Source organism: Podarcis melisellensis (assembly GCF_964234715.1).
Source record: "Podarcis melisellensis genome assembly, chromosome: 9".
In the NCBI taxonomy this organism is placed as follows: domain Eukaryota; kingdom Metazoa; phylum Chordata; class Lepidosauria; order Squamata; family Lacertidae; genus Podarcis; species Podarcis melisellensis.
In genome coordinates, this window is record NC_138541.1 from 1,664,844 (window position 1) to 1,680,864 (window position 16,021).

The 16,021-nt window shown below is 48.8% G+C and overlaps 1 protein-coding gene across 8 annotated transcripts in view; it reads right to left on the bottom strand.

Moving 5' to 3' along the window:
- Positions 1–1,461: 1,461 nt before the first annotated feature.
- The window catches only part of DYSF (dysferlin), a 188,901-nt gene continuing 174,341 nt past the window's right edge, over positions 1,462–16,021 (bottom strand). For all 8 annotated transcript variants that reach the window (XM_081924740.1, XM_081924737.1, XM_081924735.1 and 5 more), the window contains 5 exons: positions 15,702–15,801; positions 13,588–13,757; positions 12,205–12,314; positions 11,140–11,287; positions 1,462–2,600 (listed from right to left, as the gene is read on the bottom strand). In XM_081924740.1, coding sequence (XP_081780866.1) covers positions 2,562–2,600; positions 11,140–11,287; positions 12,205–12,314; positions 13,588–13,757; positions 15,702–15,801 — 567 coding nt within the window. In that variant the 3' untranslated portion in view covers positions 1,462–2,561. The remainder of the gene's footprint in view (positions 2,601–11,139; positions 11,288–12,204; positions 12,315–13,587; positions 13,758–15,701; positions 15,802–16,021) is intronic.

Genomic DNA, 16,021 nt, shown 5'->3' on the forward strand with positions numbered 1-16,021 from the left:
AATTGCTCAGTTCCTAAGAAGTAAAAGCGCTGATTAAATCTACACATATTTGCATAAGAAGTAAAAACAATTGTTCTGGAGGGCAGGGAAGCAAACTTCCAGGCCCCAGAGAAGGCACAATATTCAGAAAACACTTGCATGAGAGAGAAAAAAACAATCACAGCTTGTCTTGAAATTGGCAGCCCAGTTGAGCAAAAGGTACTCCATTAATTTACATGGCTATGGCTGTGATCCTAAGCACACTTTTCTCAGAGTAAGTCCTAAGGGATTCAGAGGGGTTTGCTTCTGAGCAGACAGGCAAAGGCTTGCTCGGCAAAGCAATGAAAATCTGCCATTCCAGTTTTTGCAGATTTGCTAATGGGGGAGCAGCCACATTAGGCTGGCCAAAGTAGGTCGGTTGATGGGAGGTCCAGGCTTTGGACTGGAAAACGGGCAGAGGAAGATTGGAAGCATGTCAGGAGTTGCTAGAAAAAGTAAAAGTAAAAAGAATTGGTGTGTGTGTGTGTGTTCTCCTTTGCAGCCCAATAATAACTTAGTCCAGCCTGCCATCAGTCGACAGCTGTGGCAGGTCCAGCTGCCAGAGGGCAAATCTGAAAAAAGCATTTTTCACCAATGTGAAACCTGGCAACGTTTTCAATCTCTTCACATTTTGAAACTTGACAACTTTGCATTGGGGGGGGGGGGGAAGCAACCTCTGTCTTCAGCCCCATCACAAGGTCTTTGCAAATGCTGTCCAAAATAAATTGCCCAGTACTGTACTTATTTTTGAAATGTTTGGAAGTCAGTCTAAACTTGGTGAATTTTAACCCTGATCATCTACTGCTCAAGAGCACCATCCAGTGAGAAGTTCTCCTGCTCAAGTCCTGCAGAAGTGCATGGAGCTGGCACAAGAACATGGAATGAAGCTGCAGCAGGAGAACATCCACCCGGATGGTCCTCCAAACTTCTTTCTGCTCCCTGAATTCTGTAACGGTCTGATTTATCTTATCAGAATTTGAACAATTTGGTTGCCTGTGACAATTGTGGAATTAGTTAGACGCATGATAGACAAATCTGTCTGCTTCGGTTTCTATGGGTTCCTCTTTTTCTGATCTTAAATTTAGTTCTCCACATTTTGGCAACAATTTGCTATTTCTTAAAAAAACACTCATGGGCATTTTAGTTCCTCCTAATGTACACATTTTTGTATGCAGTTTTGACTAATGTACACATTTCTGCAAAGCAATTGTCTCCAGCATAATGCATTTTTGTATGCCAGTTTCACTACTCTCTGCATTTTTAATGCACACTTGCTTTCTAATATATGGCATTTTGTACACACTGTTTGGCCGGGGAACTGACCGGCAAAACTCAGAGAAGTGTGAATTTCAAAGATCAGGTGTGTTTCAATTTGCAGATTGGTAAGAGTGAATTGGATAGTTTCTCATTAAAATTAAAACAAAATTGAATCCCTGGTTTTTCAACAAATAGGGTATTTGATCCAAAGAAAAATGTCATCACCCTCCAAACTTTGGCCAACAGCGCAAAATATACTTTAAGTGCCACAGTGTGGAAAATGGCCGCCCTCTGTTCAAGTGCTTGCATTGACCCAGGCACGAGTGGTGGGTGCCACACAGATTTCAGCCCTAGAGATCCTGGAGAGTGGAGAAGGGGGCTGAGACTTGAAGAAGCTTACACGAATATTTCCATAAGGCACCCCAGAAATCTACCCAACCAAAGCAGAGTTTTTTCCGGGGGAGGGATCGTGAAACAGGACCCAACCCTGGTAACGCTGGGGAGTATCTGGATTATGAGGTGTGGAGGATTCCGGGGTCCGGATCCTAAAAACCCACTGGACCATGCTTTTCCCATTTCCAAGAGGATTCGTGCACCTTGCCGATGCTGGAAGAGGAAGTCTCATGCGAGGATCCAACTCTCCTCCTGGGACAGCTAACATTGGTCAAAAAGTGACCATCTTCTTGTTCCGGTGTCCAAGGGAAGTCTCAAGGAAGTTCTTTCAGCTTCTCTATACAGTCATACCTCGTGTTATGTCCGCTTCATATTAAGTCCTGCAGCAACCCGGAAGTACCGGAACAGGTTACTTCTGGGTTTCGCCACTCATGCATGGCATGCGCAGATGCGTAAAATGAGACCATGCGCATGCACACAAGCGACGAATCGCGACCCGCACGTGTGCAGATGTGCCGCTGCGGGTTGCATTCTTTTCATGTTGCAAACAGGCCTCCGGAACGGATCCCGTTCGCAACCAGAGGTACCACTGTACAGAAAACAAGCCTGCAGAGGGTTGAGGAAAGGCCAGCTTTGGTATATCAGTTCAGTCACCTGAGCAGCAGTCGCAGGGTTGGAAAAGTGGGGAGGGAGGGGTTGTGTGTGTGTGTGTGTGTGTGTGTGTGTGTGTGTCTGAAAGAGTGCTGTTCTGGCCAGGAGGCACCGCCAATTCCTTTCCCCCTTTGCACAGCGTGGCAGAGGTCGGGGCCGTGACTTTGGAAAGGCGCCATCGTCCGGGGATCTCAGCGGGTTCTCCAGCTCCTTCCCAGCAGCTCCTTCTCCCTGGCCCACGTTCAGCTGAAGGGCTTCACCAGCTTCATGGCAGCATAGTTCTGCAGGGAGACCAAGGCAACCAGGTGAGGAAAGGTCGCTCTGGGCAATTAGCTTATTTTATTTTAATTATTTTTACTTTTCAGATATATGCATTTCGCTGATTTTACAATCATTTTGACATTTTAAAACTTGACTTCCTTCCCCCTCTTTCTGTGCTTCATTAAATTTATTTTTAATATCTTCTGCATATCCAAATTAACTGTTTAGGGAAGTTTTTAATGGTTGGTGTTGTAATGTATTTTTAATCTTTTGTTGGAAGCCGCCCAGGGTGGCTGGGGAGACCCAGCAAGATGGGCAGGGTATAAAGAATAAATTTCTATATTATTATCATCATTATTATTATTTAATATACGCATTTATTTATCTTCTTTAAATATATACTCTCCTTCCTCAAAAGTGGCTCTTTCCCCTCCCCAAAACAAGAGCAAATTTGCAGAAAACAACAAGTGTTCCTGAAGAAAAAACCCATGTGGAAATACCTAACAGCACAGATTTCTTTTTATATATATAAAAAATTAACATTACTGGCCTGGCAGAGAATACTTCTGATATATTCATTTCCAGGAACAGTTTTGCTTCATCTCTTCCATATGTTAGAAGAAGAAGAAGAAAACACCCCGGGTCCATAAACAGATTCTGAGCGCCAGTTAAAATCTTCCAAACGGTCGATAACTTTTCCCAGCAGGCGAGAGCAGCTGCCTCTTTTGCTCTGCTAATAATGTCTGCCACCGAGAGAGGCCTTTGCCAGAGGATGGACTGGGCAGGAGAGTCCGGCAGCGTCCAGGTCCAGGCAAGACCAGCAAGGACAATGTTTTCTTATTTGCTTCTTATAAATTTAGAAAATTAATTTTTAAAAATTGGGGGGCGGGGAAGATCAGCAAGGACAGGGGAGAAAGAAACAGAGGGATCAACTCTGGTCCTCTTTTGTGCTGATTTCTTTTTTTATGTTCACCGCTTAGAAATGGGGGGGGGGGTATTAAACCGGCAGTTCCCAAAGCACAGGGCTGCCATACGTCCAGAATTTCCCGGATGTAGCCGGGATTCATCTGCTGGAAATAACGTCTGGGCGGAATTTCTGAAAATCAGCAAAAATGTCCAGGAAGACCTAGGCATAGGGCAACCCATGTCAGAAGTGTGTGATTTTTTGAGCTCAACAACTTTGCCCCCCGAATAAATAAATAAATGGGGCAACCCTAACAAAGCAGGCAGGACCCCCCTTGGGGGGAGGGGAGGGGGGAATCACCAGGGGGCGGGGTGCCAAGAGGCATAAATGACCACCCGACTTTGAAAAGCTGCTATCACTGGGTCAAGTTCATCCGTTCTGCTGAATCAATCCAACTTGAATAGTTTTAATTCGGTTTTGAATAAACATGCAATGAATGGTGACAGTTTCGAATTTTCTTGAGTCGCCGTCTTCCTTAGTGGGTTGTGCAAACCGCCATTAGGAATCATGCTTTTGATCGGGTAGGGGAATGAGTTTATGGACCCAGGGGGTGAGTTGAGGGAGGGCCTTCTTGGTAGTGGCGCCGTCCCTGTGGAACGCCCTCCCTTCAGATGTCAAGGAGATGAAGAATGACTCGACTTTTAGAAGAAATCTGAAGGCAGCTCTGTGTTGGGAGGTTTTTAATAGCTGATGTTTTTATATATGTTGGAATCCACCCAGATTTAATAGTACTTATTAATAATAAGGGATGCGGGTGGCGCTGTGGGTTAAACCACAGAGCCTAGGACTTGCCGATCAGAAGGCCAGCGGTTCGAATCCCCGCGACGGGGTGAGCTCCCATCTATTTATCTACTTGCACTGGTGTGCTTTCGAACTGCTAGGTTGGCAGGAGCAGGGACCGAGCAACGGGAGCTCACTCCATCACGCCGATTTGAACCTCCGACCTTCTGATCACCAAGCCCAAGAGACTCAGTGGTTTAGACCACAGCGCCACCTGTGCCCCGACACCTCTGAATGGAACCTAGGGCACAGTGGCTTGGGGAAAAGTCTGCAAACTGCTGAAGAAAGCTGCAGAGAAAGGTCTTCAATAAATAAGCCCCCGGTTCATGTGCTCAGATCTCCATCCTGACCCCCAACTCTGGCTGCCTCTGGACTATTCTCCCCTCTGTGGCCGGCCGTCTTTCCAGCACGGAGCCCGTCACATAAATATTCCGAACGCTTCCCTTATTAAATCTGTAGCAAAGCCAAACTGACATCCATGTTTATGCTGCTTGGAAGGAGGTGGAAAGCAGCTCCGATTCACACATACACACGGCTCAGAGCAGGCAGGCAGTTCCCTTCCAAACCCGCTGGATTTAATTGGGACGGGCTGAGAGCCACCGCTTGGCCCGTTCTGTTGCCCCCACCCTAAAAAAGCAAGGTTGGAAGGAGAGCGAGAGGAACCAGAGCCAACCGGGAAGGGGTGGGGCAGGGAAGTGTGACCCCAGGCAGTGTAATAAATTGCAGTTCGCACCAACTTATGAGGCTCTCTTCCCATTGGGGGGGTGGGGGCAGGGTGGGGGGAGGAACGCCCCATAAAGCAGCGAGTCCAAAGCGAGGCACATCATCACGCACCATTAGCAAGCTCCCTTGGTGGAACACGAGAACCTCCTAATTAATTTCCCACCATTTGTCTTTCAGGAGGCTTCCTCCAAAATATCGAGGCTGTTATTTTTAGGGCTTGTCTGTGAGGCCAGGATGTGGAGGGGGCCTTCCCATCTGGGTGGAAAAGGCCAGTGTGGTGTAGTGGTTAAGAGCAGTGGACTTGTAATCTGGTGAACCGGGTTTGATTCCCTGCTCCTGCACATGCAGCTGCTGGGTGACCTTGGGCTAGTCACACTTCTCTGAAGTCTCTCTGCCCCACTCACCTCACAGAGTGTTTGTTGTGGGTGAGGAAGGGAAAGGAGAATGTTAGCCGTTTGGAGACTCCTTAGGGTAGTGATAAAGCGGGATATCAAATCCAAACTCTTCTTCTTCTTCTTCAAGCTTGGAGGGATGACAGAAGCCAAAAAGGCTTCATCACTCAAGACGGGGAGAAAGAGGTCCTGGGGTGTGGCAGCAGGAGGCGCCGCTTGTGGGTGCTGCCCATGTTCACTCCATGTGGGAATCATGTGCAGGATCTCGCTCTGCAGTTTGGGTTTGGGTTTGTTTCTGTGGCTGAGCCTGACAGAAGCCAGGAGTGCAAGAACACCCAGAGAGTCGTAAGTTAGCAGCCTTTAGCCTCCCTTCTCCACACCAAGAGGGGATGGTTCTCTGGGGTTTAGAATCACAGACTCATAGAGTTGGAAGGTCGTTTGGTCTAACCCCCTGCGATGCAGGAATCTTTTGCCCAATGGGGAGCTTGAACCCACAACCCTGAGATTAGGTGTCTCCTGCTCTAATGTCTGAGCTATTCCGTTTGAGATCAGGGTCTTTCCCAGCACAGGATGGTGTTGCCATCAAGGAAGGAACCTGGGTCCTTTCGTATGAACAGCGCATGCTCTGCCACTGAGCACTGGACCTCTTCCCCCTGGGACTTGTGCGCAATCCTAGGAGAGCATCAGAAGGGGGGTTCTCAAGGCCCCTGTTGGCCACTGGACAGGGCTGGTGGGCTACCCTGGACAAGTCTGCCTTGTGGGAAAGAGGTGGCCGTGGAAGAACATTATAGCCTCCCACCCACCTGTTCCAGCAAGGCAGCAAACTGAATCATAGGACAGTAGAATTGTAGAGTTGGAAGGGACCCTGAGGATCAAATAGTCCAACTCCTGGCCTTGCAAGAATCTCAGCTACCTGAAGGAGCATCTCCACGGCCCCATCATTCAGCCCAGACACCGGAGTCCCTCTCCCGAGGGCCTTCTGGCAGTTCCCTCACTGCAAGAAGCGAAGTTGCAGGGAACCAGGCAGAGGGCCTTCTCGGTGGTGGTGCCTGCCCTGGGGAACACCCTCCCATCTGATGTCAAGGAAATAAACAACTATCTGACTTTTAGAAGACATCTGAAGGCAGCCCTATTTAGGGAAGTTTTTAATGTTTTATCATGTTATTAATATTCTGTTGGGAGTGGCCCAGAGTGGCTGGGGAAACCCAGCTGGATGGGCGGGGTATAAATATTATTATTATTATTATTATTGAAGCCCTGACAGGTTGGCCATCCAACCTCCTTTGAAAAACCCCAAGGAAGGAGAGTCCACCTCACTCCAAGGGAGTCCGCTCCACTGCTGAACAGCTCTCACCACCAGAAAGTTCTTCCTGATGTTGAGTCGGAATCTCCTTTCCTAGAATTTGAATCCATCGGTTTGGATCCAGCCCTGTGGAGCCGCAGGAAGCGAGCTTGCTCCATCTTCCATGTATGAGCTGAACAGCAGTTTTAAAAGCCAGCCGTTGTGCAATTTTCCATCTGCATCCACTCTGATATGAAGCAAGAAATCACTTCTCTGGGCCTTGCCAGGCCTCTTCGTGTTTGGGGGCATCCCTGATACTCGGAGCATCACCAATTCCTCCCCCCCCCCAGCCCTTCCCCAATACTAGCACTATTGCCAAAGAGTAATGGGTAACAGAGCAGGGAAAGAGAACCCAGATCCAGGACGAGACATTCAAGTCAGCAACCTCAATAAATGGGGAGAGGGAAGGGGATGGGTGGGGGGCAGGGGAACGATTCTAAATAAATGAAAGCAGAAAAATTCCATGACATGCCTCAGTTGCTTTTCAGAAATACGAGTCGGGCTGCCCCCTCATTTTCACATATCCAGCTCAATTTCTGTTCTGCTTCATCCCAGGGATTTAAGGGCTTCTTCCACCATCCAAATTGCTATGAAATGCAACCTCAGGCAGCAGACATTGACACCAAAGTAAGGCTGAAGTCCTGAGCCATTTTCATAGAATCATAGAATCATAGAGTTGGAAGAGACCACAAGGGCCATCGAGTCCAACCCCCTGCCAAGCAGGAAACACCATCAGAGCACTCCTGACATATGGTTGTCAAGCCTCTGCTTAAAGACCTCCAAAGAAGGAGACTCCACCACACTCCTTGGCAGCAAATTCCACTGTCAAACAGCTCTTACTGTCAGGAAGTTCTTCCTAATGTTTAGGTGGAATCTTCTTTCTTGTAGTTTGGAACCATTGCTCCGTGTCCGCTTCTCTGGAGCAGCAGAAATCAGGATGCCCTTGAGTCCATCATCCAAGTCGTTGATAAAGATGTTGAATAAGACCGGGCCCAAGACAGAACCCTGTGGCACCCCACTAGTCACTCTTCTCCAGGATGAAGAGGAACCATTGATGAGCACCCTTTGGGTTCAGTCAGTCAGCCAGTTACCTGGGAGTGAGCCCCGGTGAATTCAATAGGGTCTACTTCTGAGCAGACACGGTTCGGCTTGTGCCGTAAGTCTTAGAGGGCACTGACTTATAACGAGTCCATGTTTCTCAGTGCTGCCTGCACAGACTGGCAGCCACCATGCCAGGATTTCAGGCAAGCATCGCTCACAGCCCTAATGGGAGAAGGTCATTGGAGATGGAACCTGAGACCTTCTTCTGGCAAGGCAGATGCTCTGCCAATCAGCTACTGCCCTTACACCTGAGCAAACATGCTGAGGATCTGGTTCCATATTCTAAAAAGATCTGTGGAGCGTAGGGTTGCCATATTTCAAAAAGTGAAAAGCCAGACACAAAAGTTGTTGAGGTTTCTTGTCTAAAGAGAAGTTTTTCACCTATTTTTTTTATGAAAAACACCAAAAAAAATCAACACTTCTGATAAGGGCTGCCAATGTTGTTGTTGTTTAGTCGTGTCCAACTCTTCATGATCCCCTGGACCAGAGCACGCCAGGCACTCCTGTCTTGGTCAAACTCATTTTGGTCACTTTGAGAACACTGTCCAACCATCTCGTCCTCTGTCGTCCCCTTCTCCTTATGCCCTCCATCTTTCCCAACATCAGGGTCTTTTCCAGGGAGTCTTCTCTTCTCGTGAGGTAGCCAAAGTCTTGGAGCCTCAGCTTCAGGATCTGTCCTTCCAGTGAGCACTCAGGGCTGATTTCCTTCAGAATGGAGAGGTTGGATCTTCTTGCAGTCCATGGGACTCTCAAGAGTCTCCTCCAGCACCATAATTCAAAAGCATCAATTCTTCGGTGATCAGCCTTCTTTATGGTCATAAGCCCGGGTGTTCCTGTACGTTTTAGCCGCTTTTCAAAAATTCCACCTGGACGCCATTTTCGATGGATGAAATGGCAGCCCTAGGGGAGTGGGATCGACAATTAATGAAGCGGAGATTTTCCTGCGGTTTTGTCAAGCATCACAGTGAGGCCAGGAAGGACCTGCATGAGTCAACTGGTTGGCTTTAGAAATGGATTAGGTCACCAGTGGCTGCTAACCACGATGGCTGGCGTGCATCATCAACACTGTCCAAGGTGGCATGCTTCTGAGCTGCTGGGAGCCGCAGGAGGGAAGATCTGCTCTTGTGCTAGGATCTTGATTAGGGGTTCCCCATAATGGGCATCTGGCTGGCCACTGTGAGAACAGGAGGCTGGACTAGATGGGTCTCTTTGGCCAGGCCCACTAGGCCTCTTCTGTTGTTCTGACGCTCTTATTTGTGGCATTGTCTTGTTTTGGCCAAACACTTGGCTTGAATTTTCTGCAGGATCCAAGCAGTAATGAACGAGGGTTTGCCAAGGGTAAGATCTGTTCGCCAGCAGAATGTGCTCCCCTGGAAGACTGACTCTCCTTCCATGGAGGTTTCTAAGCAACTATTGGATAGACATCTGTCAGGGATGTTTCAGTTGCGATTTGTGATGGCCTGGGACTCTGCCTCAGACTCGGAATCAGAGGAGTCTCAGTCTGCACCGGATCCTTTGCCTCAGGCATTATCTGAACCAAGTCTGGGGCCTGATCCTGAAGAGCCCCAGTCTGCACAGGTTCCCCTGCAACAAACACCAGCTGGGCTGAGTCAGGGGCCTGAGCCTGCCCTGGCTCCAGATGCAGGGATGACCTCCTTGCCTTCAGCTGGGCCATCACTTACAGCTGCTCCACTACCAGTTGAGTCAGGGGAGGCTGAGGTGGCCTCTGGGTCAAGTAACCCTCCAACGTCTCCCAAGCTGCAGAGACTCAGGTCTGAGAGAAGGAGAGACCTGAGTACTCGCAGGAGGAGTGCTTGCCTTCGGGCGAAACAGGGAGGTGAGTCACCGGGGTATCAGGGCCAGCCGCTACCCCGACAAAGATAAAAGGCTGTTGGACCCCACCCCAAGTTGCAGGAGCAACGTTGCTGTATGCCAGAACCTGCCTGAGATCCTGTACGTGTCCTTGCCTGGTTTCCTGCCTTGTGTCCTGCCTTGGCCCTGTCAGACTGACTCCCAGCAGAACCTTTGGATTCTGGTCCAGTCCTGGACCACATTTCACAGGTTACCCCCAGGCCCAGCACACAATTCCTGCCTTGCAGGGGGTTGGACTGGATGACCCTGGTGGTCCCCCTAACCCTACAATTCCATGCATAACTTCCCCAAGACCATCGTGCGCAAAAATGGATGCACACTGAAAAGGACATCAGGATAGGTGCCCAGCAGCCTCACCCCAACAACAACACCTTCGCTGGCTGCTTTGGGTTCATCTGGGAAGCTCATCAGATAAGGGAGGCTGGTCTTCACCTGGCAGCTAATGAGTTAGGGCCGCATTCCTGGGCAGCTAATGTGTCCAAGGTGACAGGGGAATAAAAACATGGGGAGTCTGCCACATTGCCGGGGAGCGCTGAGCCCTGCAAGGAACCAGCATCCCAAAAGGATCTGACCATTTGTCACCTCATTTGCCTGGCCACCTCAGCCTCCCTTCTCCAGGCCAAGCAGGTATGTTTTTAATATCCCAGCTGCAGAATTTGTTATGTGTGGGACCAGGGCAAATGGGTCGTTTTTCTTATCGGGGTTTGTGTTGGACATCTCGCGGCACCGCATGAATTATTCCGGCGCTTAAAAACGGAGGTACTCAGGAACTTTGCCCCGTACCAAGCTGGGCAGGTGGAATGTAGCTAGGACTGGCCTGGGGGTGGGGAGGAAACTCTGCCGTCCAGATTAATGAGGCGGCAGCCCCTTCCTCCACATTTAGGCCTCGGAAGGGGGCAGAGAAAGCGCCTTTCAAGCCTAGGAACGAGCAACCCAGCCTGCGTGACTCTCCATAAAGCATCCTGCTCCATCTTTAAGCGATTCAAGCTGGGAACACTTTCCAGGAGACCCTCCACACTGAGCACCGAGAAGGAGTTGGGCTCCCAAGCAAGCTGCTTTCTTGTTATGCTTCCCTTAGAGACGCCGATGACCCAACAGAGTCCCTTCCAAGCCTAGAATTCTAGGATTGCCTATTGAGAAATAGCACCTTGAATTGGAAACCGGGGCAAAAGTGGACTCAGAAAAACAAAGAGTCAGTGTTCATGGGAGGCTGAAAAGGGTCCCTCACCCCTGCTATAAAGAGATGCTTGTTTGGTTGAGATACCTGCATTTCAGGGGGTTGGACTAGATGACCCTTGGTGTCCCTTCCACCTCTACGATTCTATGACTTTGGACATGGAGTGTGCGTGTATTTCATCTTCTAACCAACTCCCTGTGGTTCTTACCGGGAAGGCGTAGATGAAGATCCCCAGGAAGAGCAGCACAATGAAGATTAAGAGGAAGATGAGGAAGACCCACTTGAACCGTCTCCACAAGATATACTTCAGAGTCTTGTAGGGGGAGGTAAACCACAGGAAGGAGGTCTCTGGGCGCCTGCAGACAAAGAGAGACACAGCTAGGCCCGGAAATCCTGGAAGCGGTGCCAGGATGGGCCAGATACCCTTCAGAAGGGCAATGCCCTTGAACAGAGACATCTCCCGGCGCTCATGTGGGTAATCGCAGCAGGTGAGACAGGGCAGGGTTGAGATGGAAGGTCGAGGCAACCACAGGCTTTTCAGAAGCCCACAGAGACAGGCATGGGCAGGACCAGGGTGAAGACCTCCGCCTATCTCCTTCACTGTAAAATTACTCTGCACTAAGGTCTTCTGATGGGACGTGGGTGGCGCTGTGGTCTAAACCACAGAGCCTAGGACTTACCGATCAGAAGGTTGGCAGTTCGAATCCCCGTGACGGGGTGAGCTCCCGTTGCTCGGTCCCTGCTCCTGCCAACCTAGCAGTTCGAAAGCACGTCAAGTGCAAGTAGCTAAATAGGTACCGCTCTGGCAGGAAGGTAAACGGCGTTTCCGTGCACTGCTTCGGTTCACCAGAAGCAGCTTGGTAATGCTGGCCACATGACCCAGAAGCTGTACACTGGCTCCCTTGGCCTATAGAGCGAGATGAGCGTGCAACCCCAGAGTCATCCGCGACTGGACCTAACGGTCAGGGATACCTTTACCTTTACCTTAAGGTCTTCTGAGGTCTTCTAAAGTCTCAAGCTACCCAGAACCTGTGGGCTGTCTCCCTAAATATACTGCCACACAATAGGGCCATGCAAGAGATGGGACGATGCAATAGAAGGGGTATTGCAATGGGATAAAACAACAGACTGCAACACCAACGCAAGGAGTGCCCTGTTGCATGGCATGGCATTTCCCCCAAACCCACTTCCCAATGTTTGCTTCAGCATGGACTGAGGGAGCACAGGCGCAGAGCCCCTTTTTGCACCCAAGGCGACTGTGAACTCCTCTTACTTTGGGTCTTCCAGCTTGGGATTCATGTTTGGTTCATCCCGGCCCAATCCAGCTGGCCTCTCGTCATGCTCTTGCTCACTGATGATCTCCAGGGTCATTTCCAACTTTCCCTGTATGGGAGAAAAGGGGGATTTCTAGGACTGAGAGGCAAAGACCACAACACTGATCTGAGGAGACCAAGGGGAGGAGACACCCTTCTCTGCCTGAGACCCTGGAGCGCCAAGGCCAGTCAGGGCAGAGAACCCTGGTTGGATAGACAATGTTAGTCCTACTCAGCACAGACCCACTGATATTAATAGACAGAACTAATTTCCTGCTCCTTAATTTTAATGGTTCTGCTCTAAGTAGGACTGGGTTAGATGTAGCCCAAGGAGTCTAATTTTCCCAGAATATTTAGGTACATTTCAGATTCAGGATGATGTAAAGGCCCAGAACGGCCACCCCAGAAAACCTCTGTGGTGTTTAGCTTCCTTTTTAGTTGCCGGTTTGTTAGTAGCGACTTCAAAATTGCAATTCCTTTATTGACGATTTGTTCATTGTTTTCTATGATTTACGTCATACTTGCGGCGTTCAGTTCTGTTATGGTTATTTCTTGTTTGTAAGGCGCTTTGGGATTCATTTGGATGAAAAGAAGCATAGAAATACAACTTAATTCATCAAATCCCACAATTTATCTATGCACTGTGTGTGTGAAGAAGATTTTCTTTTGTCTGCCCTGAAACGTCCAACGTTCAGCTTTCCCGGGCAACTCTGTTTGGTTCTAGCGTTCGGCATCTTCCTATCTGCTTTCATTACAACTTGTAAAATCTTCTTCAACCACATCCCCACTTTTCTCTAAGCTAAAAATATGCAAATGCAACCTTTTCTCCACCCCCTTGAACTTTTCCGAACCTCTGTCAATTCTACCATATCCAGAACTGCACAGTGTATTCCAAACGAGGTCACATCGTAGTTTTGTATAATGATTTGCATATCTGAGACTGGCAGGCTTGTTTTCTAAGGCCTTTCCAAATGATCCCTAAACATGGAATTTTCCTTTTTCACAGCTGCTGTACACTAGGAAGACCTTTTCACTGAGTGATCTGCCACGATCCCAAGGTCTCTTTCCTGGCCTGTTCCCACAAGCTCAGACCCCACAGCCATGGCCCAGATCCTGCCACCCCTGCTCGACCCAGAGAAGGCTTTCATTGTGCAATGAGAAGAGAGGAACCTTTGAGTTGAACTCCGAACTTGAAGCATGGGAAGTCCTATTAAAAATTCATAATTTGGCAGAATATTCAGATTATTTGATATGTATAATTTGGAATATTTAATGTGATTTGATTGGATTGTTAAAGTGGAAAATTTACTAAAAATGATTTTTAAGAGAAGAGAGGGACCTACTCCGATGGTCTTTTCTCCGTTCTCCTCTGCCACACAAGGCCACCAGCCCTTCACTGTCTTCTGCTCGAAGAGCGAGACTTCCCTCTCCGCGGAGTCAAGCAGGTCCACTGTGCACTTCTCGGCTGTCTTGACTGGCTTCAGCATGTGGTTGAGATCCAGCTGGATGGAACCTACAAGGCGGGAAGAAAGGAGGAGCCCAGCGCTGTGAATGAAGCAGGCTGGATAGCTGCAGAGGACTTGGGCTAGGCAAGCTTCTGCCAGCAACAGGGGTGTTATTTGCGGGCAATCTGCCTTGGTGTGGAAGCCAACATCCACCGACTCCATGCATGAAGCATGGTTCCGCACAATATGGACACACAGGTTGCTTTCGCCATCGCCACCCTTGACCAGAAAAGCGGTCTGCTGAAGTTACTAGCATGCAGGGGTTTTTGACAGCCCAGTTATAGATGTCACTTATTTGTGACCGAAACAGAGAACAAAGACCTGACTTTCATAAATGCTTTCATTCTGGTCACCTGGAAGGAATGATAGAATTGTAGCGTTAGAAGGGGCCCCCAGGAGTCATTCCTGCAATGAAGGAATCACAGATAGAAAAGACTTGACAGGCGACCACCTAACGTCTGTTTAAACACCTCCAAGAGAGGAGAGTCCACCATCTTCTGAGGAAGTCCATTCCTCAGTTGGACAGCTCTCACCACCAGAAAGTTCTTCCTAAAGTTTAGTTAGACTCTCCTTTCTTGTCATTTGAATCCATTTATTTGTGTCTGGAGCAACAAAAAACAAGCTTGTTGCATCTTCCATGTGGCAGCCCTTGAGATATTTGAAGATGGCTCTCAGATCTCCTCTCAGTCTCCTCTTTTCCAGGCTAAGCATACCCAGATCCTCATCAGGCTAGGTTTCCAGACCCTTGATCATCTTGGTCACCCTCCTCTGCACACGTTCCAGCTTGTCAATATCCATCTTAAATTGTGGTGCCTAGAACTGGACAATGGACTCCAGGTGAGGTTTGACCAAGACAGGATAGAGGGGGGCTAGGACTTCCCTTGATCTGGACACTGGACTTCTGTGGATGCAGCCTAGAACAGCATTAGCATTATTTTTTTTATTTGCTGCTGCTACATCACACTGTGGACTCATGGCAATTTGTGATCTACTAAGAATCCACACTGGCGGCAGATGATTGGAGGAATGGCAATTTGCAAGGCCGATGTTGAATGGTTGTACAGTTGTACCTTGGAAGCCGAACGCCTTGGGAGTCTAATGTTTTGGCTCCCGAACGCCGCAAACCCAGAAGTGAGTGTTTTGGTTTGCGAATGTTCTTTGGAACCCGAACATTCAATGCAGCTTACAATTGGCTGCAGGAGTTTTCTGCAGCCAATCGGAAGCTGTGCCTTGGTTTCCAAAGGTTTTGGACGTCGAACGGTCTTCTGGAACAGATTCTGTTCGACTTCCGAGGTACCGCTGTATGAGGTCACTCAATGCCACTGGAAGGCAATACTTGTGAACAGAAGAGAAGCCTTTCCTCTTTGGAAGAGTAAGGAACACCTACACAGCCTTGCTGGGCATGCACCAGTGTTGGGAAGAACAGAAAATGAGTTCAACCATCTCTTAAAAGGAGACTGTCTGGGTCTGCTTTATGGGCTCCCGCACTAGTCACAGCTGCCAGACAGCTGCCAGTTTGATCAGTTCCATATTGTGGCTGCCAACTAGTGGCAGGTCACCTATGCACAGTGGTTCACCTGTACACAGGACTGGGAAATTCTCCTGCATTTAAATTCTGGGCTTGGTTCCAACTGCTCAAAGCACACTGATTTGCTCCAGCTTTCAATGTTCCTCTTGGTTTTTGCATGGGCCTCCATGCGCAATGCTGCTTCTTTGCACTGGCGATGTCTTGGCACAGGGAAAAATCCTGATGCCACATCAAGTTTCCTTCCTGTGCTTCAATGCATGCACAGTCAAAGAGTCCGGGGAAAAACTATGCCTGGCTGTGCATCTGCCAATCCCAAAACTAATTTTTGGAAATGCTACAAGTTAAGCGACGAGGACAGCAGAGTGGAATGCAGGGCAAAGAGTCCAAAGACAGCCCAAAGGGGGAAGAGACACTTGCCACTCACCAAGGTAGTCATCAAAAGAGAACTTGTCGTTGTCCCAGATCTGAAGGACCAGCTGCGGACGAACTTTGTTCTCTGTCTTGTCCAGGCTCCAGAAATGCTCCTGCATTTATACAGACATGGGAAGACAGGAAATGCTCCGTTAGAAGGATGAATATTCTGGTTTCTTTCATTTTATCAGCTAAACTGAAGGCTAGGTTTGAGTGTTTGGCATCCACCAACATCAAGAATCCCAGCATTTAAACAGGGCGGCAGCATTTTGAAGGATCAAGAGGTGAACTCTAAGAAGCTGCCATTAGGAGTTGAGCATGAATTACAGCGGG